General features: G+C 40.8%; 1 protein-coding gene across 3 annotated transcripts; it reads left to right on the top strand.

Moving 5' to 3' along the window:
- The first annotated feature begins 115 nt into the window (after positions 1–115).
- tbl2 (transducin beta like 2) lies at positions 116–27,978 on the top strand. 3 transcript variants are annotated; one of them, XM_072589533.1, is made up of 7 exons: positions 116–294; positions 10,038–10,168; positions 13,766–13,950; positions 19,260–19,411; positions 20,077–20,203; positions 20,421–20,573; positions 22,696–27,978. In XM_072589533.1, the coding sequence occupies exons 1-7, from the start codon at positions 177–179 to the stop codon at positions 23,150–23,152; spliced, it is 1,323 nt and encodes a 440-aa protein (XP_072445634.1). In that variant the 5' UTR covers positions 116–176; the 3' UTR covers positions 23,153–27,978. The 3 variants fall into 3 exon arrangements, with proteins under 3 accessions (XP_072445634.1, XP_072445636.1, XP_072445635.1); XM_072589535.1 differs by lacking the exon at positions 116–294 and adding an exon at positions 13,033–13,112 and having other exon boundaries at positions 10,058–10,168; XM_072589534.1 differs by lacking the exon at positions 116–294 and adding an exon at positions 13,033–13,166 and having other exon boundaries at positions 10,058–10,168.

The following is a 27,978-nucleotide window of genomic DNA, read 5'->3' as shown; positions in this document are numbered from 1 at the left end:
CTGCAATGTCTTTCTGCAATACTATCTTAATCCACGTGGACGTGCAATTAAAAGTAGCTGCAGAGCCCAAACACGTCGCATGCACTGAGACGTCACTGTCACGTGCGCCCTGGCTCCACCTCCCGGCATGCGCGCTGACGTTCCGGTAGGCGAGGTGGGGGTGGGGACGATATCGCATGGAGCCGTTCGCTATCATTGCCGTCTCCCTGCTCCTTGGGGCGCTCATTTACTTCATCTCGGCGGCGGTGACCGGATCGCGAAAGAGTTTACCGCAGGAAGGCAGCATCGTTGAGGGTAAGGAGTGGATCGGGGATTGAAGAACCGAGCGAGCGAGTTGAATCCTTCGCACAGGCCGCCGCCTTGCTGCTGTCAGCGCCTCCTGCTGGCTGGCGGAGTTCCCAGCGAGCTCCTTTCATGATGTGTCAGGGTCCACATAGGCACAGCCACACTGCAGTCACTCACTCACTCAGTACAGAATATTAGAGTCAGAGAGATGTACAGTACGGAAACAGACACTTCGGTCCATCTTGTCTATGCCGACCAAATAGGTCAGGCAGCATCCGAGGAGCAGGAAAATCGACGTTTAGCCAATAACCCTTCTTCAGGGCGTTGGTCCAAAACATCGATTTTCCTGTTGTGCTTTTCCAGGACTATTTTAATCTTGACTCTCATCTCCAGCATCTGCAGTACTCACTTTCACCATGCCAACCAGATATCCTAATCTAATCTAGGCCCATTTGCCAGCACTTGACCCATATCACTCCAAAGTGAAAGTGAGGACTGGAGATCAGAGTCAAGATTAGAGTATCTGTTGACATTTCTGCCACCTAAGAATGGACCCCACCACCAGGGATATATTTCCCTTCCCACCCCTATCCGCTTTCTGCAAAGTCCATTCCTCCCAACAGCCCACCCTCTTGGCACCTTCCCCTGCCACCACACAGAAAGTGCAAAACCTGTGCCTACACCTCCCCCCTCACCTCCATCCAGGGCCCCAAAGGAGCCTTCCACATCCAAAGTTTTGTCTGCACATCCACCAATGTCATCTATTGTATCTGTTGCTCCTGATACGGTCTCCTATGCGTTCGGGAGACTGGATGCCATCTCACAGAGCCATTTAGGAAACATCTCTGGGACACCTGCATCCATCAACCCCACTGCCCTGTGGCCAAACATTTCAACTCCCCCTCCCACTCTGCTGAGGAAATGCAGGTCCTGTACCACCTCCACCATCATTCCCTCACCTAACGCCTGAAGGAAGAATGCCTCATCTTCTGCCTCAGAACACTTCAACCCCAGGGTATCAATGTGGATGTCACCAGTTTCCACATTTCTCCTCCCCCTGCCTTACCCCAGTTCCAACCTGCCAGCTCAGCACCATCCTCATGACTTGTCCTACTTGCCAATCTTCCTTCCCATCTATCTGCTCTACCCTCCTCTCTCACCTATTACCTTCATCCCCATCTCCACTCACCTATTGCACTCTTAGCTACCTCCTCCCCAACCCCACCCCCTTCCTATTTATCTTTCCACCCTGGAGGCTCCCTATCTCATTCCTGATGAAGGGCTTTTGTCTGAAATGTCGCTTTTCCTGCTCCCTGGATGCTGCCTGACTTGCTATGCTTTTCCAGCACCATTCTAATCTTGACCCCCATATCCCTCTAAAGCCTCCCTATTCATTTACACAACCAGATGCTTTTTAAATGCTGTAACTGTATCAGCCTCCACTTCCACTGGTGACTCATTCCAATTATGGGCCACCCTCTGTGTGAAAATGTTGCCCCTTATGTGCCTTTTAAATCTTTCCCCTCACACCAAAACTATGCCCTCGAGTTCCGGACTCCCCTATCCCAGGGAAAAAACCTTGTATATTTACTCTATCTATGCCCCTCATGATTTTATAAACCTCGAAAAGGTTACCCCTCAGCCTCTGAGCCTCCATGGAAAACAGCCCAAGCCTATTCAGCCTCTCCCTGTCGGTCAAATCCTCCAACCCTGGCAACAGTAATCTACAACAGTTACTCAACTCAGACACAAGCACAGGCAAAACCTCATGATAAACTGTTATAGAATTCACTGGCCCAAAGCTATCTACTGCTGCCAAGATTCCTACACTTACTTTAAGCAGACCTGAAACTGCTCATTACTCATCCCAGCATGTTATCTCTTGAAAGAATTCTCTGTCATACATACCTGACTGAATTACTGATCTGCTTCCACCTTCTCCCTCTGGAGTTTCTCTTCCCTCCATTGACCACTTGCACGCTAACCTCTGGATATTACCCTAGGGTTTTCTTGGAAATGTTCTGGTGTGATCTGCTCTGTTGAGTGTTTCCATCAGTATCTGTTGCCTTGCCACCTCATCCCATTGCTATACTGAAGTGACTCTGTGACATTGGTGCTCCTTTAACGAGGTTATTTTGTACTTAGTTTTTTTCGAGAGGTGTTGTAAAGGCAGAGGTGCTGAAATGTCTGAACTGGCTACTATGGTCATGGCTAACAGATGTCAGCAATCAGAAAAGGCTTTCAGGTTTCTTAAAAACACTTGTACAATGAAATGGGAGTAGCCAATTCTCCCAGTTCAGGGTTTTTCTAGTTTTGGATTAGTTTTAGCTGGGCTCCCAAACAAACAGCTCCATGCTGATCCCCTCTCCTGTGAAAACCTGGGTTTGAATTAACCTTTTTGCTAAGGGATATATTTATGGGATGTCGCAAGGAATCGGAACAGTTCTTTGCTAAGTTGCATTTTTCGTGTCCATTGTCTTTTGCTTGTGTGTAAACAAATTCTGTTTTGTTTAAAAACTAGTGGATTGACCAACTGGGTCACTCGTGAAATATTCACCTTACATCTGCTTAAAACAACTGGAAAAGTTAGATTCTGGCTACCACCTTAAAATGTTTTGAGGGAGTCTGGCCTGGTCCATAACACTCAGCATGGTAGGTCTGATATAAAGGGGAATAACCTGCTGTAATTCAGCCTTTTACTTCCATCCCCAAATGGTTAAGCCAAATTGTGTTGGCAGTATTTTTATATTTACACAAAAACAAAATTGGCTTGATGGTAGGACACATGATAGTGGTAAAGGGTTGTTTCTCATACTGAAAGCATGTGACTAGTGGTGTTATGCAGGGATTGGTGTTGGATCCACTGTTATTTGTCATTTACATAAACACTTTCGATGAGAAGCATGATTAGTTTGTGGATGACACCAAAGTTGGTGGTATAGTGGCAACGAAGAAGGTTATCAAAAGGTACAACAGCATCTTGATCAGCTGGGTCAATGGGCCGAGGAGTGGCAGTGGAGTTTAATTTAGAAAAATGTGAGATGTTGCATTTTGGTAAGACTAAGACAAAGACAGGGCAGGACTTACACAGTTAATGGTAGGGCCCTGGGTAATATTAGGCAAAAGTGAGGACTGAAGATGCTGGAGATCAGTGTCTCGATTAGAGTGGTGCTGGAAAAGCACAGCAAGTCAGGCAGAATCCGAGGAGCAGGTAAATTGACCTTTCGGACAAAAGCCCTTCATCAGGACTGAAGGCAGGGAGCCTCTGGGGTGGACAGATAAATGGGAGGGGGGTGGGGCTGGGGAGAAGGTAACCAAGGCAACAATAGGTGTTTGGAGGTGGGGATGAAGATGATAGGTCAGAGAGGAGGGTGGAGCAGATAGGTGGGAAGGAAGATTGGTAGGTAGGACAGATCATGAGGGTGGTGCTGAGCTGGAAGGTTGGAACTGGGGTAAGGTGAGAGAGGGGAAATGAGGAAACATTGATGCCCTGAGATTGAAGTGTCCCGAGGTGGAAGATAAAGCGTTCTTCCTCCAGGCATCAGGTGGTGAGGGAGTGACAGTGGTTACCTTCTCCCCAGCTCCCCCATTTATCTCTCCTCCCTGGAGGCTCCCTGCCATCATTCCTGATGAAGGGCTTTTGCCCGAAACGTTGATTTACCTGCTTCTCGGATATTGCCTGACCTGCTGTGCTTTTCCAGCATCGCTCTAATCTAGACCCTGGGTAGTATTGTCGAACAGAGATCTAGGGTTTCAAAAACATAGTTCCTTGAATGTGGTGTCACAAGTAGACAAATGGTGAAAAAGGTGTTTGGCAAGCTTGCCCTCATTGATCGGAGGTTTGAGTATAGGAGTTGGAATGTCATGTTGCGTTTAGTTTAGTTTGGGAAGCATGGGCGATGTGGACATATTGGTCTGAAAGTTTGTAACTTCCCACAAGGAAGGGGAGGTCAGGTAATTCAGCAGTCATTAATGAAGATCGTTTGACCAGTTTTAATGAATACATTTAGCAGAATCTTCCTAATTTATCAAATACAATTTAATGCAATTTGCCCTGTTTTCTCCCCACCATCATCTGATTGCTTATAGAGTTACAACATAATATCTCTGGGATTTTCATCTCCACTGTTCTGCTAGGATGTGTTCATGACTTTTTGTTTTAAGAAAAGTTAATTTTTTTGGTTTTTTTAATACTGCTGATTCAAGACTAAGATACTATTTAGAATGCAAGGAGAACTAACAAGCTTCCAGAGTGCAGGGTGTTTCTTACACACACATGAAAACTGCACCTCAGCTTAAACATCTCATCTGAAAGTTGGCAGCTCTCAAAATATAACATTCCCTCTACTGTGCAGAATTGTTGGCCTCGCTATTGGAATTCAGCTTGAGCCCATGACCTCTGTCTCTGAGCACAGATTACGACAAAGGCCATCACAGTCTGACCCTCCACCGCAGTCCTCCTGACGTTGCTTCTTTCCCTGGAGAAATGTTCCTAACTCCTCTGCACAATTTCAACCAAATAAGGCAGTGGGAGCAAAAGTATTTGTCTGGATACATGTATGCTTTTATATGGTTTCACATTGTATTAGCCAAACTTACTTCCTGTTGCAATTGTAATTGATTTTTATATCAACATTTAACATGGTAACTGCTTGATTTAAAAACCTACGATAGGAATCTTCATGTAAGTAACTGTCTGTTGTGATGTGATTGCATGCTACATTTTTAAAGAGGTTGCAACATCACTTGGAGCAATTAACAATAGGCTTAACCAGTATTGCACATCAGAATTCTATGCAATTTATCAGATGATGTTAACTATCAAGTATCTAGCAGTATTAGGCAAATCGGTTTAGCAGATTAATTTCTGGGGTGGTGAGGTTGTTTTGTGAGGAGGAATTGAGGAAACTGGCCACATTTCTTAAAGTTTCAAAAAGGTCATCTGTTATGAAATTTGCAAAATTTTTCCAGGGTGAGATGAGGTCTTTCCCCTGACTGGTGAGTCTAGAACCATGGGACATAATCACAGGATAAAGAGTAAGCTATTTAATATTGAGATGAGGAGAAATTTCTTCACTCAGGAGGTGGAAAATTATTTGAAGGGGTGTGGAAACTCAATTGTTTAGTAAGTTCTAAACAGAAATGAGTAGATTTCTAGAGGCTGTTGGCATTAATGTATATGTAGAGAGTGTGGGAAAGTGATGTTGAGGTAGGTGATCAACCATGATCTAAGCTAATGATGGAGCAGGCTCAATAATGGCTACCGGATGTTCTTATTTAGTAGGTGTCACTGATTGTGGTCTTGCTGTTTGGTTATGGAGTTTGGTGACACTGCAGTGGTGATGTCAGTGTTTTCTAGAACATGAGGTATGCTTTGACCTACTGCCACTATGGTATGGAAATCTGAAGCTTGACCGAGCTGGATGGGGAGAGGATGCAATATTGAATTTAGCTTGCTAGTGATGTGTCTCTAGTAAGTGGACACAGATGTTACAGCATTTTATAGTGTTGAGAATAATTCATTTTTAGCTGCACTAGTTTATGACGTTTTAAGTTTTCTCTTGGGCACTAAATGTGGTATATTGTGACACCTAGAAGTGTACATTTGTCTTTTGTCTGCCCTTCTGTGCATGCCCCGATCTCTTACTTTGTGTCTGTTTTTACTGATTTGAATATTTGCATTTTGTTTGTATGTTCGAAACCCAACAGTCAATGGATTAAAGATTGAGCACCTTTTTAAAAAAGCTAAGAGCAGCAGTAACCAGGTCTGTGGTACTACGACTGACTCTGGGTCACAGCAGGAAAGGGTAAAGGTAAACAGGACCTTAGTGATAGGAGACTCGATAGTTAGGGGGGGACAGGCAGGAGATTCTGTGGCTGAAAACTGGAATTCAGGAAGGTGTGTTTCCTCTGGGGTTCCAGGATCTGGGATGTCTCAGAGCAGCTGCAGAAAATTCTCAAGGTGGAGGGTGAGCAGCCAGATGTCATTATTTCCAGAGCCACATGCTGGTGAGGGTAAGAATAATAGGAAATGGCAGATGAATGCGTAGCTAAAGAATTGGTGCAGGGAGCCGGGATTCAGATTTAGATCATTGGGATCTTTTCTGGGGCAGAGGTGACCTGTTGAAGAGGGGTAGTTGCACCTGGAGTGCAGGGCGACCAATATCTTGGCGACCAGTTTTCCTAGTGCTGCAAGGGAATGTTTAAACTAGATTGGCAGGGAGGCACCTGTGAGGCTGAAGGAGATACAGTAGTCAGAAATAGTAAGTTGAAGAGACAGGTCAGGCTGGAACACGTCAGGGAGTAAGGAATGCCTCCTGGATTAAAATGCATTTATTTCAATGCATGAGGGCTGACAGGTAAGGTTGATGAACTCAGGGCGTGGATAGGTACATGAGACTGGGATATTATAGCCATTACAGAAACATGGCTAAGGGAAGGACAGGACTGGCAACTTGATGTGCCAGGGTACAGGTGCTTTGGGTGGGACTGAGGTGGTGGAAGGAGGGGAGGGGGAGTTGCATTTTTGATTAAGGCAATTATCACAGCAGTAGTCAGAGATGCAGTAACTGCAGGATCATCCAATGAAGCTTTATCGGAGGAGCCAAGAAATAAGAAGGGGGTGGTAACATTATTGAGGTTGTACTGTAGCCCCCAAATAGCCAATGGGAATTGGAGGAACAAATATGCAGAGAACTGGGGAGACTTGCAGGAGCAGTAGGTTTGTCATAGGAGATTTTAAGAGTGGGACTGCCAGAGCATTCAGGGCTTAGATGGGGTGGAATTTGTTAAGTGTGTTCAGGAAAGTTTTTTTTTCTTGAGCAGTGTATAGAGGGTCCCACTCAGGAAGGGGCAAAACTCAATCTACTTTTGGGTAATAGGGCAGGTGACTGAAGTGACGGTGGGAGAGGACTTTGGGACCAGTGACTATAGTTCTATTAATTTTAAAATAGTTATGAAGAGGGACAAAACTGGCCCACAGGTTCATGATGTAAATTGGGGCAAGATGAATTTTGACGGAATTAGACACAAGTTTGCAGGGGTTGATAGGAGTAGTTTATTAACAGGCAAAGGAACCTTTGGCATATGGGAGGCTTTTAAAAGTGAGATAGCTAGAGTTTAAGGTCTATATTTTTCCCGTGAGAGTGAAGGGCAAGGTTGGCAGGAATAGGAAACCTTGGATAATGAGATATTGAGGCTTTGACCAGATAAAAGGAGAAGACATGGCTCAGGTACAGGCAGCTGAGATCAAGGGTGGAGGTACACAGGGAATAGAGGAGTTGACTGAAGAAGTAAATCTGGAGGGCAGAAAGGGGGCACGCTATAGCCTTGGCTGAGAAGATTATGGTAAATCCAAAGAGGTTGTTTTTAAGTATTTTCAAGGAAAGAGAATCCTTGTAGAGAGAATAGGGCCCCTCAAGGGCCAAAGTGGACATTTATTTGTAGAACTGCAGGAGATTGATGAGGTCCTCAATTAATATTTCTCCTTTGTGTTTTCCATGGAGAAAAACATGAAGACTTGGGAATTTGAGGAAGTTAATGGTGATATCTTGGGGTCAGTCCATAACAGAGTGGAGGAGGTGTTGGGCATATTAGAATGTATGAAGGTTGTTAAAACTCCTGGTCTGACCAGATATATCCAAGAACACTGCAAGAGGCTACAGAAGAAATTGCAAGGGCCCTGGCTGATGTTTTTACATCATCGTTAGCCATTGTTGAGGTCCTGGAAGACTGGAGGGTAGCAAATGTTGTGCCATTAAGAAGTGCTGCAAAGAAAAGCTTGGGAACTACAGAGCAGTAAGCATCTGTGGTGGGTAAGTTATTTGAGAAAATTGAGGGATAAGATATACATGCATTTGTAAAGACAGGGTTTGATTAGGAATAGTCAGCATGGCTTTGTACATGGGAGATCATGTGTCACAAATTTGTCAGAGTTCTTTGGTAGAGTGACCAAGAAGGTGGTTGAGGACAGGACAGTAGACGTAGGCAATATGGATTCCATTAAGGCCTTTGATAAGGTACCACATGGTAGCCTGCTCTGGAAAATTAAATCGCGTGGAATCAAGGGCAAGCTGGCAAATTGGATACAAAATTGGCTTGGTGGTAGTAAGCAAGAGGTAGTAGTGGAAGGATGCTTGTCGGACTGGAGGCCTGTGACTAGTGGCGTGCCTCGGGGCTTGGTGCTTGGGCCCGTTACTGTTTTTATTATCTATATCAATGATTTGGATGAGAATGTACAAGGCATGATTAGTAAGTTTGCAGATGACACTAAAATAGGCAGTATCATGGACAGTGAGGAAGGTTATCAGAAATTGATTGGCTGGATGATGGGCCGGGGAATGATAGTCATATATATAGAAAAGTGTGAGGTTTTGCATTTTGGAAAGTTGAATCAAGGTCGGAGTTTCATGGTGCATGGTAGGGCCTTAATGAGTGTAGTGGAACAGAGGGACTTTGGAGTTCAGATACATGGTTCTCTGTAAGTGGAATCATAGGTAGACAGGGCAGTGAAGAAGACTTTTGGCACACTGGCCAGAAGTTGGGAAGTTATGTTGCAGTCGTATGGGGCGTAAGTGAGGCTGCACTTGGAGTATTGTGTTCAATTTTGTCTACCCTGCTATAGGAAGGATGTTATTAAACTGGACGTAGTGCAGACGAAATTTACAAGTATGTTGCCTGAACTCAATCGCCTGAGTTATAGGGAGAGGTTGGACAAGCTGAGACTTTTTTTTTTAAAGAGTATAGGAGACCTGAGTGGGAATTGTATACAGATGATGAGCATGAGAGGCAGGGATAGGGTGAAGGTACTTGGCCTTTTCCCCAGGCTTGGGGAATCTAGGACTAGAGGGCATCAAGTATAAGCTTGGAGGGGAGAGAATTAAAGGGAACCTATGCATATGGAATGAGCTTCCAGCAGAAGTGGTTGAGGTGGGTACATTTAAAAGGTGTTTGGACAATTACATGGATAGGAAAGGATTAGAAGGATGTGGGCCAAGTGCAGGGAAATAGGGTTAGTGTGGGCAGACATTTTGGTTGGGATGGACCAGTTTGGGCCAAAGGAGTGAGTCTACTATGACTCATGAGTGACGACTTTATCATTGTTAAGCTAAAAATATGGTGATTGTATCAGTTAAAGAGAATATGGTGTATTTATCTTTTGTGCCAATATTTTCTGTAGAAATCCCAGGCTTTTGTCTATGCTTCCTTCCCTGTGTGTCTCCTGTGTCCCTCCCTTGGCTTCTGTTACTTTTACTGCCTATCAGCAGATAAAATGCTCATTCAATTTTTTTTTAATTCATTCATGGTATGAGGATGTTGCTAGTTAGGCCAGCACTTATCACCCAACCCTAATTGTCCAGAGGGTAAAGAGTCAACCACATTGTTGTGGGATTGGAGTCACATGTAGGCCAGGCTAAGTAAGGAAGACAGTTTCCTTCCTTAAAGGAAATTAGTGAATCAGATGGGGGTTTTTTCCCCCCCTGACATTCAGTAATTAATTCGTGATCATCATTAGACTCTTAATTCCAGATTTTTTTTTTATTGAATTCAAATCCCACCATCAGCCATGGCAGGGGTTCAAACCTGAGTCTCCAGAACTTTATCAGGGTGGCTGGCATAACATTCCACCAATAATTCTACGAAGCATCCTCCCCCAACTGAACCCCCGTTGAATACTTTTTGGTTATAGACAAATATTTAACTTACTTGTTATAAAATATCAGTGAACTGAAGTCATCTGTTGTTTTATTCAGAGGACAGTAAAGTCAGTAATGGAGTGAGTGACAAAAACACAGCATCAAAGAAGCAGAAATTACAGCGTCTACGTAAAGAAAAATTGCAGCAACATGTGTTTTCCCACCCATTGTTGGCTACTTCATTAAAGGTAAGGAACCATATTTATATACAATAAATCCTTTACCACACTATGTACTTCAATAGTCATGTTAATAATTAGAATCGCACCTGAGATGGGAGAAAAGCTGGATAAAATCTTAGTTAATATTTGTAGATCAGCAACAGCTTGCACTTATACGATGTCTTTCATGTAGAGAACAAAACATTCCATACCTATGCCAGAGGAGCACTTTTTAAAAAAATTCTGGACTTCTCTACCTTTTTTGTGTGGTTGAAATGTTTTTAGGACTGCATACCACTGTAACAACTAGTACGAAAGCAACAACTATAGCTGTTGGAAATCTGAAATTTTAGTTAGAAGCTGCTGGAAATACTCAGCTGATCAGGCAGCAGGGGTAGGGGGAGAAACTGAGCTAATGTTTCAGATTGTTTCATGTGAGGCAAGATAGAAATGAAATAGGTTTTGAGCAAGTGGAAGGGAGGGTAATGTGGAAGAACAAGATGGAAGGTCCATGATAGGGTGGGGGACAGGGTACAAAAATCAAAGGGACTGATAAGGGGCATAAGAAAAATAAATATGTATTGTAAAGAAACAGATGAGTGTGAATGTTAGCCATCTGATTGGAATATGAAGGAATGAAGAAAAAAAATTAGATGCACTGAAGCAGCAAATAACTCCAAGAAGGATATCTCTGTTGTTGTGGTTCTGTTCGCCGAGCTGGGAATTTGTGTTGCAGACATTTCGTCCCCTGTCTAGGTGACATCCTCGGTGCTTGGGAGCCTCCTGTGAAGGCGCTTCTGTGATCTTTCCTCTGGCATTTGTCGTGGTTTGAATCTGCCGCTTCCGGTCGTCAGTTCCAGCTGTCCGTTGCAGTGGTCGGTATATTGGGTCCAGGTCAATGTGCTTATTGATTGAATCTGTGGATGAGTGCCATGCCTCTAGGAATTCCCTGGCTGTTCTCTGTTTGGCTTGTCCTATACTAGTAGTGTTGTCCCAGTTGAACTCATGTTGCTTGTCGTCTGCATGTGTGGCTACTAAGGATAGTGGGTCGTGTCGTTTCGTGGCTAGTTGGTGTTCATGGATGCGGATCGTTAGCTGTCTTCCTGTTTGTCCTATGTAGTGTTTTGTGCAGTCCTTGCATGGGATTTTGTACGCTATATTGGTTTTGCTCATGCTGGGTATCGAGTCCTTCGTCCTGGTGAGTTGTTCTCTGAGAGTGGCTGTTGGTTTGTGTGCTGTTATGAGTCCTAGTGGACACAGTAGTCTGGCTGTCAGTTCAGAAATGTTTTTGATGTATGGTAGTGTGGCTAGTCCTTTGGGTTGCGGCATGTCCTTGTTCTGTTGTCTTTCCCTTAGGCATCTGTTGATGAAATTGCGCGGGTATCCGTTTTTGGCGAATACATTGTATAGGTGTTCTTCTTTCTTTTTGTAGCTCTGGTGTACTGCAGTGTGTTGTGGCCCTTTTTTGAACAGTGTCTTGATGCAACTTCTTTTGTGTGTGTTGCGGTGGTTGCTTTCGCAGTTCAGGACTTGGTCTGTGTGTGTGGCTTTCCTGTATACCTTTGTGGTGAATTCACAGAAAGATCACAGAAGCGCTTCACAGGAGGCTCCCAAGCACTGAGGATGTCACCTTGACAGGGGACGAAACATTTGCAACACAAATTCCCAGCTCGGCGAACAGAACCACAACAACAAGCACCCGAGCTACAAATCTTCTCACAAACTTTGAAGGATATCTCGGTTTGCAAGCATGATCTCTGAGCTTTCTATCATTTGTCATTTTACTTCTCCACTCTGTTTTCATTTTGATTCTTTCTGTTCTTGGTCTGCTGATATGTTCCTATGAAGCTTCAGTAACAAAACCTTTTTTTGTTGGCATGCTAGATTCCATATTGAGGTAGATCATAACTTCTGCCTCTATTTTTTTGTTTTGTTTTTGTTTAACATTTTAGGTTTGTTGTTTTCACAGATACTGTCTGACCTGCTGAGTATTTTTGGCATTTTCTGTAACAGCCATTGCTGTACAGGATGATGTCTTCATGCAATTGTATACTTTAGTTTGAAAAATGAATAATTTATGTCCACCCTTTCTCAATTGCTGGTTGAAGAGTCCACCACTGGGCAACTTTTTCTGATTCTCAGGTAGAATTCCAGTGTGACTGTGACAAAATAATGAAATAGGGTTTCCCCCTCTAAGCCCAGACTATTTTTATGAGGATAGACTGTTCAAGTTTTTTCCAGTCTGACATTAATGAGCTGTAAATTTTACTTCCATTCTAATCTGATGTTTGTCAGCCCAGTGAGCTTGTTCTCATTCGGTTAGTGTCAGGTGTTGGTCTCGTGTAAACAATCAGGCAGAGAAAAATTATAGGTGCTGGATTTGTACGTTCTTTACCATCTGGTCAATGTTGAGTGTGAGCTGTTTGAGATTGTTCCCATCTAGCTGGTGGAATGCAGTTTTGTGCCCTGTTAAGTTGACAGTGAACATGAGTTTGCATAATTTCTCCCATATCCTCTAGTGCGCCTCTGTGATGTCACTGACCCTGCGTATGTGGGCAGTGCCTGTCTGATATTAAATATGGACCTTGGAACTAACAGTTATTGGAGATAAATTTAAATGTTAATACAGGATAAATTCCTGTGAGCTACTATATATATATTTAACTATGCTAGAGGAACTCTATGCAAGTACATTGGTGACAGCACAAGAAGAGCTCCATTGTGGTAATGCTTATGCATTTTAAACTTCAAAGTTGTTGCATTTAGGTTTATTGTAAATATGTTGGTTTCAGTTTCTATCATAAGCAATCTAGGCATCTTACATTTATGGGAGTTGACTCTCACTGCTCTCTCTCTGTCTCTCTATCTGTTTGCATGATCGTGTAACCCAGGGTGTGACAATAATAGCCCCTTGTGATCTGGACACGGTATTCGTGTGATCCGCATGTGTACTTCTTCAAATTATCCGAAGGTGAAGCAAGTGAACACTTGGTGCTACACAAAAAATGAGCTGCTTTATTTCACAGTAAGATGAACATGCAGAACACCACTCACTTCAATCTGTATAGTTTATCTTTGCACAATAATTTAAATTAACGCATGTTGTACTACCCACATCAATGGATCATCCTACTTGACTCAAAGAAGAAATCTTTGATCTATACTTCAGCATTTGTAACTAAACAAAAGCTCTCTAATGATCATTACTGCCTCTTGGCTTTCTGGTTTTCAAACCTGACTGCTTAAGTCTATATTTCTGTAGCAATCCTGCAGTGCACAGTTCCTTTTTTTAAAAAAAAAAGGAAGATCTGTTGGATCTCCTAAATATCCAGCACCAGCTACTCCCAAAATAATAGGCATGAGGTTTTTACTGAGCAGAAACTAGCATGTAGCTTACAGTGAGTAATCCAGGAAACATCATTAAAGTTGGTCTTTTAGCAACTTAATTGTCTCTCATTTCCAGATCTTTTGTTAAAATTGTACAATGAAGTTAAAGCACATTTGGAATCACATATTTTTGAATGTAACATGTAACAAAGAATGATCAAAAGATCCTGAAGTATACTTGAGAAATGTATTGTCAGTAATTGTATTTTGATTGATTTTTGTTACTTTGCTTTGAAGAGTCACAGTGGGAATGTCAGCTGCTTGGATTTCAGTAGCAATGGAAAGTACTTGGCTTCCTGTGCTGATGACCGTACAGTGCGAATTTGGAGTACAAAAGATTTTCTTGAGCATGAACATCGTTGTGTCCGAACTAATGTTGAGCTTGACCATGCCACACATGTGCGCTTCAGCCCTGACTCCAGGTAAAATGTGATCTTTTTAATCATTTGAACAAAGCCAAATAATTTTTATAGAATAGGAGGCTATGTGGCCTGACATGAGTGTGGCTGTTTGAAAGAAGAGCTGACCTGTTACCTCTTCATCTCCTCTGCCCTGAAGCTCTTCAGCCTTCTCCTAGTTGATCTTAACCTACTGCAAATCCTCTTGCAAGGATGCCTACCTTGAAGAAGCTCTCCTCCTCCCTCTACAAGGATCTCAGTGAGTCCCTCTCTCACTGCACACACACCCCCCCCCCCCCCCCCCCCCCCCCACCCCCCAGTCATCTCCTCTGCCCTGAAGCTCTTTAGCCACCCTCTTGATCTGCAATCTTCTTCCTGACCTCTCCGCCCCTACCCCCTCTCCGGCCTATCACTCTCACCCTTACCTCCTTCCACCTATCGTATTCCCAGTGTTCTCCCCCCTACCTTTTTATCTCAGCCCGCTTGGCACACTAGCCTCATTCCTGAAGAAGGGCTTATGCCCGAAACGTTGATTCTCCTGCTCCTCGGATGCTGCCTGGCATGCTGTGTTTTTCCAGCACATTTTTCAACTCTTCATCCCCTGCTCCCTATAACCCTGCTCACTCTTCCTTGTCAGATGATAATTTAATTTTCTCTTGAATCCCTCAAATGAACCTGTTTCGACCACATTCTTGGGCAGTATATTCCAAATTCTTACTGTTCTACACAATAAAATATTTCTTCCTGTTGGCTTTGCTTCCTTTGCCAATTATCTTGTTCTTTATCCACTAAGGACAGTTCTTCCCGATCATCTTTGTCTAGACATTTATTGATTCTTGAATACCATGGTTAAATCTCCCCTCAGCCTTCACTTCTTCAAGGAGTATGTTCCCAACATTTTAAGTCGTGTTTCTCATCTGGAAACTATTTTAATAAATCACTTCTGCAACATTTCTAATGCTTTCACCATCCTACCTAAAGTGTGATATCTAGAAATGAATCCCAATAATCCTTTGAAGGTTGATCCAGTGTTTTGTTATGGTTTAACATAACCTCCTTGCTTTTATACTCCAGGCTCCTACGAATAAAGTCTGTATTCTTTATTAACCATGCATGTCATCTATCTTGCCACCCTCAATGATTTATGCACACAAACATCCACTACCCTTGTTCTGTATCTCTGTTAGATTATATCTTTTTTTTGTTTTAAAAAATGTTTTTCCTTGTTCTTTCCACCAAAATGAATCATTGTACACTCTGTTATGATCCTCACTGCTGGTAATATTAGACAAGTCAAGAATGAAACCTTGCTTGATAGGTCATGTCTTTTACGTTTTGCAGTTGATTGCATGGTAGTTCATCATTATAACATTCACACAAGGCCACAGATGTTCTTTAGTAGTAAAACATTAAATTTATCACATGAAAGACAAAAGCAATAGAATTCAATACTGCATGTAATACAACAAAGATTTTTAATATGAATAGCAAAACAAAGTTTCAACTTGTTCTTCGACACTATCCTTTTATAAATACTTAATTTCAGAAAAAAAAGTCACTCCTATCTCAACTGTTTAACCTTTTATCTTACTGACTCTGCTGTTTTTACTCCTAGTACCACTGATTTGATTTGATTTATTACTGTCATGTACCTAGGTGTAGTGAAAAGTTTTTTTTGTTTTGTGTGCAGTGCAGACCGGTCATACCATACAAAGTGCATTAGAATAATAGGACAGAGTGAAGAATAAGTGTTACGGCTATGGCGAAAGTGCACAGAGTGCGATCAACGTGAAATTTAAAATTTGAGAGTGGAGAAGAAGCTGTTCTTGAATCTGTTCATGTGTGTGCAAACTTTTTTTATATCTTCTGCAAGAGAGTAAAACTAGAGTGGGAAGGGTCTTTGATTATATTGGTTGCTTTCCCGAGGCAGTGGGAAGTATAAATGGAGTCAGTAGACAGAAGGCTGGTTTGCATATTGGACTGGGCTGTGTTTGTGTCCCTCTAGTTTCTGGTGTCTTGGGAAGAGCAATGGCTAAACCACACGCTGATGCATCCAGATTGAAAGTCTTCTATGGTGCATTCTTAAAAATTGCGAGTCCTTGTGGGCATTCTTAATTTCCTTAGCCTCCTGAGGATGTAGAGATGTTGCTGTGCTTTCTTGACCATTGCATCATCCAGGATAAACCAGGTGGTTATTGGTGATCATCGCTCTCAGAAACTTTAAACCCCTCGATCATGTCCACCTGAGAGATGTTGATGTAGGCAGGACCGTGCCCTCCACTCCACTTCCTGAAGTCAATCGCCATTTCCTTCATTTTGCTGACATCGATGGACAGATCGTTGTCTTTTCACCATGTTGCTAAGCACAGTTTCTTTCCCATATTCTGTTTCGTCATTGTTTGAGATCTGCCCTACAATAGTGGTGTAGTCAGCAAACTTGAAAAAGGAGTTGGAGTGGAATTTGGCCATGTAGTCATAAGTGTATAAGGAGTACAATAGGAGGCATGTGGGGCACCAGTTTTGAGGATTATGGTGGAGGAGATGTTGCCACTTATTTTTACTGATTGCCTTCAAAGGAAAGGAAGTTGAGGATCCAGTTACAGGCCAGGAAGCCAAGTCCAAGGACTCCAGAGTTCAGAGATGAATTATGTTTTGGAATTATTGAAGTATTGAAGGCAGAACTGTGTCTCTTTTGTACTGCTGAGAGAGTTTTATATTTCCTTTCCAAGTCCATGGGCATGAGCCTTTTGCTGTTCTCCTGGCCGAACTTTCTCAGTTCTAACAACATGACTACTTCTATCCAAGCTCTCTTAACTTAGAAGCTCGACAAGCTTAAGCACTTTTGGCTAAGCTGACTGGTTACCCTGAACTAAAAGCATGATTTTTCCATCTGAGAAACTGATATATTGTTTTAATTGAACCTCTAAACTCTAAACTCTGAAGCTAAAAGTACTGGATTCCGGATCTGTTGTAAACCTAGCAGTATAAACGTTCCATCCATTAACGCTACAGGAGTTCTGCCGGGCACTTGACTACAGTCACATACATTTTAAGAATTGATGCACTTAAGTATCTGTTTATCAAGTGATGTTCTGACCATTTTAAAAATAAAAACAAAATGGAACTGGCCCAAATATATCTGCCTCCATTTTAAAATCCAATATTCTCAGAGGAAACTTGATTATCCGAACGAGATGGGCAGGCGCTATTTCGTTTGGATAATTGATTATTCAGTTAATTGATTTCCTCTGGGGCTCAGTTTTCTGTGAAGTCTGCTCCCTGTTCAGGAGACTAGGCACACTGCGCGTGAGTCTGCCCCCAGCCTGCCTCCACCATGTCCACCTTACCACCCCGGACAGCTGGACTGTACATCAACAGTAAGACTGTTGCTGTCTTTTGTGTGTGTGTGTGCGTGTGTGTGCACGCGCGCACACACACACACACCTTTTTACTGCAACGTTTTGACAGGTTCCACCTCTGGTCTATACAGGACAATGTTGGGGAGATTATCTGGGGAAGGGGGGTTTAGGGTACACCCCTGTGTAGAACTCCAGGGACATTGTGGGGTGCGGGGGGGGGGGGGGGGGGGGTGGAAGAGAGGGCGGGCAGTCAGTCATTTGGAGACGGTGCATGGACTGTCCATGACTGTTCTCAGCAGCATTTCGGTGAGCCGAGTTCATTTTCCGTCATGGTACCCGTAAACAAAAGATGCGATCAGGGTTGAAACAGCTCTTTGACGTAATGTTTCTATCAGGACCTTGATCCCCTTCAGATAATCCAAAATTCAGATAATTGAGGTTCTGATATATATTTTATATATATATATATATTATCTATTCTACCTTTCATCACACCTGCATTAAATTTTATCTGCCATGTTCTGTTTATTTCACCAACTGGTCTTTGTCCTTTTTAAATTCAGTGTTATCTTTCTCAGGTTCACAACGCAAGTTTTGAATTATCTGCAAATTTTGAAATTGTGCCTTCTACACTAAAGTCCAGTTTATTACAATACATTAGTAAGAAGATGGGTCCCAGCACTAACCGCTTGGGAGCTCCACTTTAATTCAGTCTGAAAAGCACCCACCAGCTGCTGCTGTTTCCTATCATTTAGTCAATTTCACATCCATTTTGCTGTTATCTCTTTTTATTCCATAAACTCGTAACATTTTAGTGCTGCATGCAATAGCTTTCTATCAAATACGTTATGGAAGCCCATGTTGCATGTATACCATATTAACAGAATTATCCTCGTCACCCTTCTCTTATATCTGATCAAAAGATAAAGCATTTTGTTGAAATAAAATTTCCCTTTTTTAAAAAAAAATGTCATGTTGGTTTTCTTTAATTGCATTTGTCCAGATAACTTAACTTAATTTTGACCTGAACTATAGGTCTTCGAAGCCTTGCAACCAGTTACTGACAGTTGGCCTGTAGTTGCTTGGCTTGTCCATATTCCCTTTATTTGAACGTGGGTAAATATACCTCTAGACTTGTGATATAATTTTGAAGCACTTTATCTCATGGCTGAAACCTGGAGCCTGTGCTGCTACAACTGTTACACATCTCATAAATGATTATGGCGCATTGGTAGCATCCCTCCCACTGGACCAGGAGACCTGGGTTCAAATCACACCTAGTTCAAAGGTGTGTTACAACAGCTCTGAACAGGTTGATGAGGAAAAATAGGTTAAATTTTAAAAAAAAAACCAGCACTGGAAGCATCTTGGAGTTCCCACATGTCACGGAATGGGTATTCTATAGATTTTAGCTGTCCTGTCATTCCTATATTAAAAATTACTGCTTAAAACAAACTATGCCCCTTCTGACATCACTTAAGTATCGGGAAGATATATGAATATTTTACTTAATCTTTATTACTTTTAAACTCAAAATTTCAATTTTCTAGTTTATTATACTAACTCCCTAACTTTACAAAAGGAAATTGAAACTATAGTATCAATTGAAACTTTAGTATCTACCATCTCATCAACTGCCAGTCACGTTGATGAGATGGTAGAATTTTGGTTATTGCTAACTTTTGAATACATTATTTGATGTAGCATTTAGCTTTTTTATGTTATGGGAAGAAAATTATTTTACTGTTCTGTACATAGCAAACAGAAACTCACTTACCGATTAGCTCGGCCTGAATTGCAGATTTGGTGAGAGTGGAAATACGTGTAATTTGTCAGTTTATAGGTGGTTGCTCATTACTCTGAATTCAGCTTGTCTGACCCTTGACTGTGTCTGATGCAGCACTCCTGAGTCTTGTTCGTTGAGATACTAGCAATGTATTAATGTGATTTTCTTTTTTAATTCTGTCACAACAGAGCTTTCATCACATGGCTGGCAAATGAAGAAACAATCCGTGTTTTTAAAATGATCAAAAAGGACGATGGTACATTCACATTCACTGCTGCACCTGAAGACTTCCCGAAGAAGCACAAAGCTCCAATTGTGAACATCGGAATTGCTGAAACAGGTGAGGGCAACATGACTGCTTAGCGTTCATCTAACGTCTGCGGTTTGCTTCAGTCGACTAAGAGATCAGTAACTTTGGCCAGAGATGGGTGAGCTTTGACTCCGAATTTACTACTGTTCATTTTCATTTGTTTGGGAGCATTTTCCCCTCTAATCGAAAAGCCAGCCTGCCTCTTTGGTATTCATAGTTTTTTGTTTTGTTCATGTGCTGAAACGTACAAGATGTTTATCAGATAAGGAGCTAAATTATTGATTTGCTTCATGATTTGTAGTTTGAGAATGCATCACACTAAATTAATAACACTTTATCTACCTATTGTCTCAAAATACCTGTTTTTACTTGCATGCATTATGTCTTTCTAAGCAAAGCATTTAGAGTATTGTTTTCCAAAATTCTTCACTTGTGACTATGATCTAGGATGACTTGCCAGACTTCCCTTGCCACAGCCTTTCAAGGGACATTGTCTATACCTTCTGATGACCTGATTGTAGATATTCTGTATTAGAAAAATACAGATACAAACCCATGCCATATGGTGAGACTTGAACTTTGCATGACTAGTGTTTTTAAAAAATGTCAGAAATGCAGTGGGACTTGTTCTTTGTTGCAGTATAACTATAACGTGAAATATGTTAACTGTTTCTGTATCTTAATCTTAATTACAGGAAAATTCATTATGTCTGCATCGAATGACACTACCATTCTGATTTGGGACTTGAAAGGAGAGGTTCTGGCTACAATTAACACTAACCAGATGAACAATGCATATGCTACAGTGTCTCCTTGTGGAAGGTTGGTGTCATTCATTTTAATTTTAAGTAATCAAAAGCCAGCAGTGATAACATTCAGACTGGTTGCAATGGGACAGGGAAGGCCAGAACACACCTCTGTTGGGACTGACCAACTGCCACTTTGCAGCCAGTATTTAAGATATAACTTTGTATGTTAAACTTTACCACCTGGCTTCCAAAAACAATTAATGAGACATGTTTCATTTCCATTGTTGCAGGTTTGTGGCTTCATGTGGCTTTACGCCAGATGTGAAAGTTTGGGAAGTGTGTTTTACTAAATCGGGCTCATTCCGGGAGGTAATGAGGGCCTTTGACCTAAAGGGTCATTCAGCTGGCATATACTCATTTGCTTTCTCCAATGACTCCACGAGGTGAGACTCTGTATGACCATCTCTCATACACTACTGAAGTAGTCGGTGTTATTTACAAAGCATCCACCTCAGCTGTCCAGATTTCAATGATTTTATTTATATCCACTTACATCGTTCAGTTGTATAATATTGCAGACACCAAGTGAGAGGGAATTCACAGAGAAAGGAAATGACCCTTGAGATCACTTTTAGTACAAATTCCTACAGTTCTCAAAAAATTTATACTATGTTGACTGTCAACAACCTCATGGCCTCCAATCCACCAGAGCAACGTGGAGAAAAATCCTAGACAATTTCAGGGAAGACTTGGCAAATTCTTCTTTGATTCCTTTTGAGGTGATCACAACAGGAGACCTGTGAATCACAATGGTGTAGCCCATTGCTCAATGTGCTTCCTATAAGCTGCATATCAGTTACAGTTCAAAACCAGCTGTCTCTTGAATCCCTGCAACAAAACTGTGTTAACTAGACTAGCTGATAACTTATCCTTCTGTAAGTATACCACTTTATGACACAGTACTGGATGTGTATGACACAACTTGCATATATTTTCCCTGGTATTCCTTAACTATCCTAATTCAAATAGTTTATTTGAATGAACATTATCTGCTTCCTTTATTAGTTTAAATGTCTCTGCTTTTCTAAAGTAAAAAGAACAGGCTCTCGGTGCTGATTGCTGCAATTAAGTAATCTCTCGACTAATTTTCAAGATGTATAAACGAGTTCCCAGTAGAAGGGACCAAATTTGGATGCAATATTTAATGAAACCACTTATTGGATTTTGTGTTTTGTTTATGTTCTGTATCAGATCAAGCAATGTTATCTCTAAAGTTTGCAGCACTCATTGTGAATTTGCTATAGCAACAAGGTTCTCTTTCTACTCAACTTTCTTTAATCTTTCAGCCATCCATAGTGTAAAATGCTTGCTGTTCATTTACATTGCCTGATATATCCATTTCCCACCCTGTCCCCCCACCTCGAATGATACTATGTTAAATGACAATTGCTTTCACCCCTTGCATTGGGTTTGATTGCCATTGTTTATTCTCAATGAAGTTCTAACTTTTGCACTTGTATTTGGATCTTATGCAAGCTTTCAGGTAGTTCTTCCAGTGCTATTGACCAAATGACTACGATAGTGAAGAGCAGTGACCGCATGACTGCTTCGTAGGAGATTCCACTAGTTATCAGTTATCACACAAGCCTACTGTCAACCGTAACAACTTTCTGTCTATAAGATTGCAAGCAATGTTTTCTATCTTATCTCAAGATTTTCCGACCAATTGCACAGTACTATGTCTTTATTGTGACAATGAATGGCACTTTCTCAAAACTTTGAAAAACAGAAGCATACAATTCTAACTAAATTACCTACGTCCACCAACCTAACCTGATTAATCAAAGCAATTCTACAGTTTGATAAAATGTGTTCACTTTTTACCAGAATTCATGTTGAGAATCTTTTCAGTCAGCGCATCTTCCACAGCACATCTCTAATTGTTTTAGCAACTTTCCTGTAAAATCAGGCTAATAATTTTTATCTTGTTCTCCTTTTATGTATTGTTAACGTACCTGCATATTGATATTGGACCTATACAATTCTTGAGCAATTATCTCTTGAAATAGACCAAGTAAATTAGGCAACAGTCCTTTACATTATGGTTCTCTTTTTGCTTTGAATAAAAGAATCAGATCACAAAGACCAGACCCAGCAAGTGGAAGAATGAAAGTGATTTATTGTTGCGCTAAGCAATTCTCTTTCCTTTAGTTTGTATGTTGTGTAATACCAGGATAATCATTAACCTGGTGGGTGGCTCTTGGATTTAACTGACTGCCCCATTTGCTTCTTGCAGATAGAGAACAATATTGACTGACTGAAGTCCTGTGAGCATCTTGCTGATAGGTTTATTGTTTGAATAAATGAGAGCAATTAAAAAGGGAAACAGAAACACTTTAACTGATGAATTGATAGTTATTAATTGGTTAGTTGGAATAAATCATACATTTGAATTACTCAAATTATTAATGATTGTATGGAAGTTCTTGAATTTAGTTTTTATTGGATTGTTAAAACACAAATGTTGAGGCATTTTGTCATATCTCTGATTTGTTTCCTCGACAGAATGGCAACAATTTCTAAGGATGGCACCTGGAAGCTCTGGGACACTGATGTCCAGTACAAACAGCAGCAGGACCCCTATTTGCTGTACACAATGAAGTACGAAGTCTCTGATCCCTGCCGAATTGCGCTTTCTCCTGATGCCAGGGTGGTTGCTATTTCCAGTGGCTTTAACATTACAGTGCACAATGCCAAAATGGGCAAACAGGAGGAAGAGATTTTAAACGTGCATGGGGAGGAAATTACTGGCTTGGCATTTGACGTCAACAGTAGATTTTTAGTTTCGTGTGGTGATCGTGCAATCAGAGTCTTCCACAATGTGGTGGGCTACCGTGCGGTTATTGAAGAGATGGAAGTCAGGCTAAAGAAAGCAACAAATGAAGCAATGCGAGAAAGAGTACAGCAACAGATCAGTGATGCTCAGAAGGCATTAGAGGCAGTATGCATAAGGAAAGAGTAAAACCACAACAAATCAGCATTGGTTTTGAATTTGTCTTTCTGGACCTCCTCTGTAAACTCTGAGGAATGTTCGAGATTTCACTTTAACTGTATACTGTTTGTCCACAAAATAAACATGATAGCCCTTACAGTTATGGTTCCAGCCATCACTAAAAGTCATTTTCAAGTGCAAGTGGACTGAAACTGTTTTGTTTGGAGCAGAATTTCTGCAAATGAAGAAAATACAAATTTTTGACCCGTACCTGAAGTTGGTTCTCCTTTTATTGCTTTGTCATTCTGTAGCATGAAACAGTGTAACAGGCTGACTATCTACTTTAGAAACTGAGATTTTTTTTGAGATCCATTGAGATCTTAATTTTAGATTTTAACATAATGATGGAATAATGTTAGTTTCTACACAACTCTATGCTATTAGTAAATTGTTCTAATTGAAAACCAAAAACTTTGGATGGTGGAAATTGTGAACCTAAACCTAAAATACAATACAGGAAGTACCTAACTGATCAGGCTGCATCAGAGAAAGAAACCAAATTAATTTTTCAGGTCAATATCCTTTTTTTATCAGAACTGAAAGAAGTTAATGATTTAACAGTTTTAATTGATTAGAGGCAAATAAAGCATGGGAGGGGAAGAAGGAACAAAAGAGATGTTTTTGGAAGGGATAGTGTTGCAAAGCAAAAATGAGTGTTAATGTAATAAGAAGGAAACAAAAGATGGGACTATTCTAGCTGTATTTGCCAATATGACCTGAAGCTGCTATGCGATAAAATTGAAGCATCAATTATAATGTGATGTTGAACTCCTGTGTTGAGTTTTTAAAGACTTCTGTTGTGCTTCATTAGAACAGTGTAGGGAGAGCTTAGAATGGGAGCAGAGTAACAAATCGTAGCAATAAAACTGGAATCCATGGTCATGCTTGCAGATTAAATAGAGGTGTTCACCTAAAATCATCAACCTCTCGGTGTTTACTGTGCCCATGGAGAGCAGACCTGCATCGTACATAGCAATTACAGTATGCCAAAGTACAAGTAAATTGCTTTTTCACTAAAAATAGCCTTCTAGGACCCTGGACAAGGACTAGGAATGTGGTAAAAGGACAGGAGTTACATCTATGAATGGGAATAGACCTTAGGAAGGGGAGAGTGTGTTGGAGGTGAAGATAGAAGACCAGGATGCAGCAAATAAAACAGCCCCTTCGAAAAGTTGAAAGGGACGGGGAATGTCAAGAACTTTCTTCTTTGTTCATGGGATGTTGGCATTGCTGGCAAGGCCAATGCTTATTATCCTAAAAGAAAATGGCAGTAAACTGTCTTTGTCTTTGTCATTTGAGGTGTAGGTACAGGCAAGTACTGTTACGAAGGTTATACTAGTAACCATTTCAACCTCTAGTGATGCTATAACATTGGACTTATCACATGGTTTAAAATTTTAGAAACAAAATAAAGAATATGACTACAAATTATCCAACATAAAGCTGTTAAACAAAAGAATTTGCTCTTTTAACAGTTGGTAATTAAATAGTATTTAATCAAAGTCAAAATCAAGGATTTCAACATTTCAAAGTGAATGGGCTACACGTGGATAAAATCGTATTGCCAAGTAAATGCCGTCAGCTAATTTGTGATATATTCATGATTTCTTTTCTCAACTGACCCGGAGTTGATTGCATAGTCACCTTGAGTGCTGCATGTTGGAAGTGCCACTTTTTGGTGCGTGTGAAATTGAAGTCTTGTCTGCCTATACAGACGAGCATAAAAGATCTGCATTATTTAGTGAACAAGGGAGTGTTCCTGTTTCCTGACCAACATTTTATCCCTGGTCCAACACCCAAAACAAATAACTGTGTTGTGTTTTCAAAGTTGTTTGTCCGTGGGATGTGGAGACAGCTGGCTGAGTTAGCATTAATTTACTTGTCCTTAATTCACCTTTAGAAGGTGAACCACCTTTTTGAACCATTGTAGTTCGTGTTACTAGTTTAGGCGAACCATAATTTGAAAGTATCTGAGTTACAAACGCTCATACTTATGAACAAGATCTCATATTACTATCAGTTTTAAAGATGTGACATGAACCTTTGCTCTTGCAGCTATTTTATATTGTATTGTATTGTGTTGCAAGTTGCGTACAAATTGACATTCACTCAAGAACAGAGCCCATTCACAATTCGAGGACTGCCTGTATACGCACACAGCTGTTAGGAATGGATTTGCAGAATTTTGACCCAATGACTGCGGGACAACAGCAATATTCTGAGTTTGAAAGTTAGTGGCTTGAAGGAAAACAGCAGCAGATGGTATTGCTCTGCTCCTTAGGTGGGATTGGAGGGTGCTGTTTTAATTGGACACACTGCTACCACTACATCAGTGCTGGAGTGAATGTTGAAGGTGGTGGAATGGGTGCAATTCAAGTGGACTGCTTTGTCCTGAATGGTGTAGAGTTTTAATGTTGAAGTTGCACCCATCTATCTAATGCGTTGTAAGGGTCTGAAAGGGTTATTGCTGAGGGCACTATCTGCTATGACTGTATGGATTCTGAGGGAGATTAACTTAGGATGTAATAAAAATAACAGCCTCATCTCTTTCACAATGCGTTTTGTGTAGACTAGACCAAGCATACCCTGTAGATCTCTGCCAGCACAAGATGGTAGCAGCTGCAATGAACCCAGCTGATGTTATTACTGTTTAGGTCAGAATAGTGAAAAAAATTTAGGTTGATAGATTATATTTTTCTTTTGGATTTAACAAGACAGTCATACACTGCAACATAAGCATACAAAGGTGCAGATTTAGTTTTAATAAGCAAACAAATTTATTGAGCAAAAGAAAGAAAACCAAGCTATTCATATACAATTCATTTTAATGACTTCAAACATCTAAAACAAATTTCTGTCTACTCCCCAACACCATCACTCTATGAAAAATCTCTCTGCATTTTCTGCTGCTTAGAGACATCAAGTATGTTATACAGTTTGTTGTGCTTTCCTCCCAACACTAATGAGTGTTGCTACTCTGTTTCCTCAGTCTTCCATTAAATTCTGTAGCTATCTTTGTAGTTTTGACACTGAAAGTTGAGAAAAATCCAATTCTGCCTCATCTCTCATTTCCACAGCAGCAGAGAGTAGAAAGTTTGTAGCCATTCTGACTCCCCTCCCATTTCAATATAGAAGACTAATTTTAATTCTTCATTGCTCTATTTATTAGAATTGCTGGCTGTCTGACATCTCGAATAATTCACTCCATTTCATTTTTTGCATTTCAGACATGCATCAAGTGGTGTGTTTCATGGCTTGCACAAACTAATGTGAAAGCAGTAAAGCAAACCAGCTAGTTCATATGCGCAAATGCATTCATTTTTCACTTTCTACTTTTGTAGAACTGTGCTTGGAATACTGGTGGAATTTGGAGTGAGGGTGTTATTGGGATGGAATTTAGGATGTGGAAAGGACATGGACAGAGTGCTTTGGATGAGCTGAGGTGGAATCCAGCATAGAAAATATTAGGTTTAAAGGCAACAAATAGGGTCACTACTGACTCTATTCCTCTCCCTGAAAACAGTTGGAATGAAACCAGACTTTGCAACCTTGGTCCCATATTTGACCTCAAGGTAAGCTTCCACCCACACTCATTATCATCATTATGATTACTTAGCTTAATTTCCACAACATTGCCTGGCACAACTATCACAACCAAAACCCTAATTCATGACCTTATTATTTTTCAACTTGACCAATCCTGACTGCTATTCCACATTTTGTAAATTTGACATAATCTAAAAAATCTCCTGCCAGTGTCCTATCTGACACCAAATTCTGTTTGCTTTATCATCCCTGTGCATGCTGGTCTATATATGTTTATTTAATTGCTTCTTTCAGTTCTAGTCCTGTGAGCTAGGAAACTTTTTCCCTTGACTTGCTCAATTGAGATTTCTAACTAAACACTCCTGGTCTGGGACGTTCGGCAATTTGAAGCCATTGCACAAAGGTAATGAATTCCCTTAACTGCTTTGTACAAACTCCTTTTTCTATGCAAGACTATTCTTGCACCTAACTTGAGTCAGTTCTCTTTGAACTGAATTCAGAAGATTAAGTATTTTTTTAAAAAAATCTTCCTCATCCTAATCTATCTGTTAAACTAATGGAATATTTCCTCTTCTGTTGTAAATGCCACATTATCATCAAATTTCTATTAACACTCCCAATAGGCTTTTAAATTATCTGTTCTCTGATGCACACTGGTTTAGGATTATGGCTATGATGTGGAGGTGCTGGTGTTGGACTGGAATTGACAAAGTTAAAAATCTCACAATAGGTTATTATTCAACAGGTTTATTTGGAAGTACTAGCTTTCAGAGTGCTGTTCCTTTAACAGGTAACTCGTGGGGCAGAATCATAAGATAGAATTTATAGTAGTAGATCACAGTCGTGCAATTAAAACAATATTCAACAAACCTAGATTGCTGTTGAGTCTTTCATCTTTTAGAATGGGTTCCAGGTTTTGGTTCATTCATATGCAAATCCCAGAACTTCTTTTAAATCACATTCTTGCGATAATTCAAGGTTTATTTTTTAAAAAGTGACATCTCAGCTCAGACAATGGATGGAAAGTGTGAGTTTAGAGTCTGACTGTATCCTAATCTTGTGACAGACTGGTTCTGTTTCCAAAGTAGGAATTTATAATTGTTACATAGATTGACTGCCTGCAAGTTGTGTGCTTTTTGAGCAAAAATATTTTTAATTGCATGACACTGTGATCTTTTGCTATAAATTCTGTGTCTTATGATCCTGCCATATGAAAGCTAGTACTTCCAAATAAACCTGTTGGACTATAA

The sequence above is a fragment of the Chiloscyllium punctatum genome, chromosome 19 (assembly GCF_047496795.1).
Source record: "Chiloscyllium punctatum isolate Juve2018m chromosome 19, sChiPun1.3, whole genome shotgun sequence".
Lineage (NCBI taxonomy): Eukaryota > Metazoa > Chordata > Chondrichthyes > Orectolobiformes > Hemiscylliidae > Chiloscyllium > Chiloscyllium punctatum.
Note: the sequence above shows the minus strand (reverse complement) of the source record. Positions and strands in the feature narration are given on the sequence as shown.

Bases quoted from the DNA above. Each gene is read 5' to 3' on its own strand.
- tbl2 (XM_072589533.1), top strand. From the start codon at position 177: ATGGAGCCGTTCGCTATCATTGCCGTCTCCCTGCTCCTTGGGGCGCTC. The intron at 13,951-19,259 runs GTAAAATGTGAT...CTGTCACAACAG, and splicing joins CGCTTCAGCCCTGACTCCAG to AGCTTTCATCACATGGCTGG. The intron at 19,412-20,076 runs GTGAGGGCAACA...TCTTAATTACAG, and splicing joins CATCGGAATTGCTGAAACAG to GAAAATTCATTATGTCTGCA.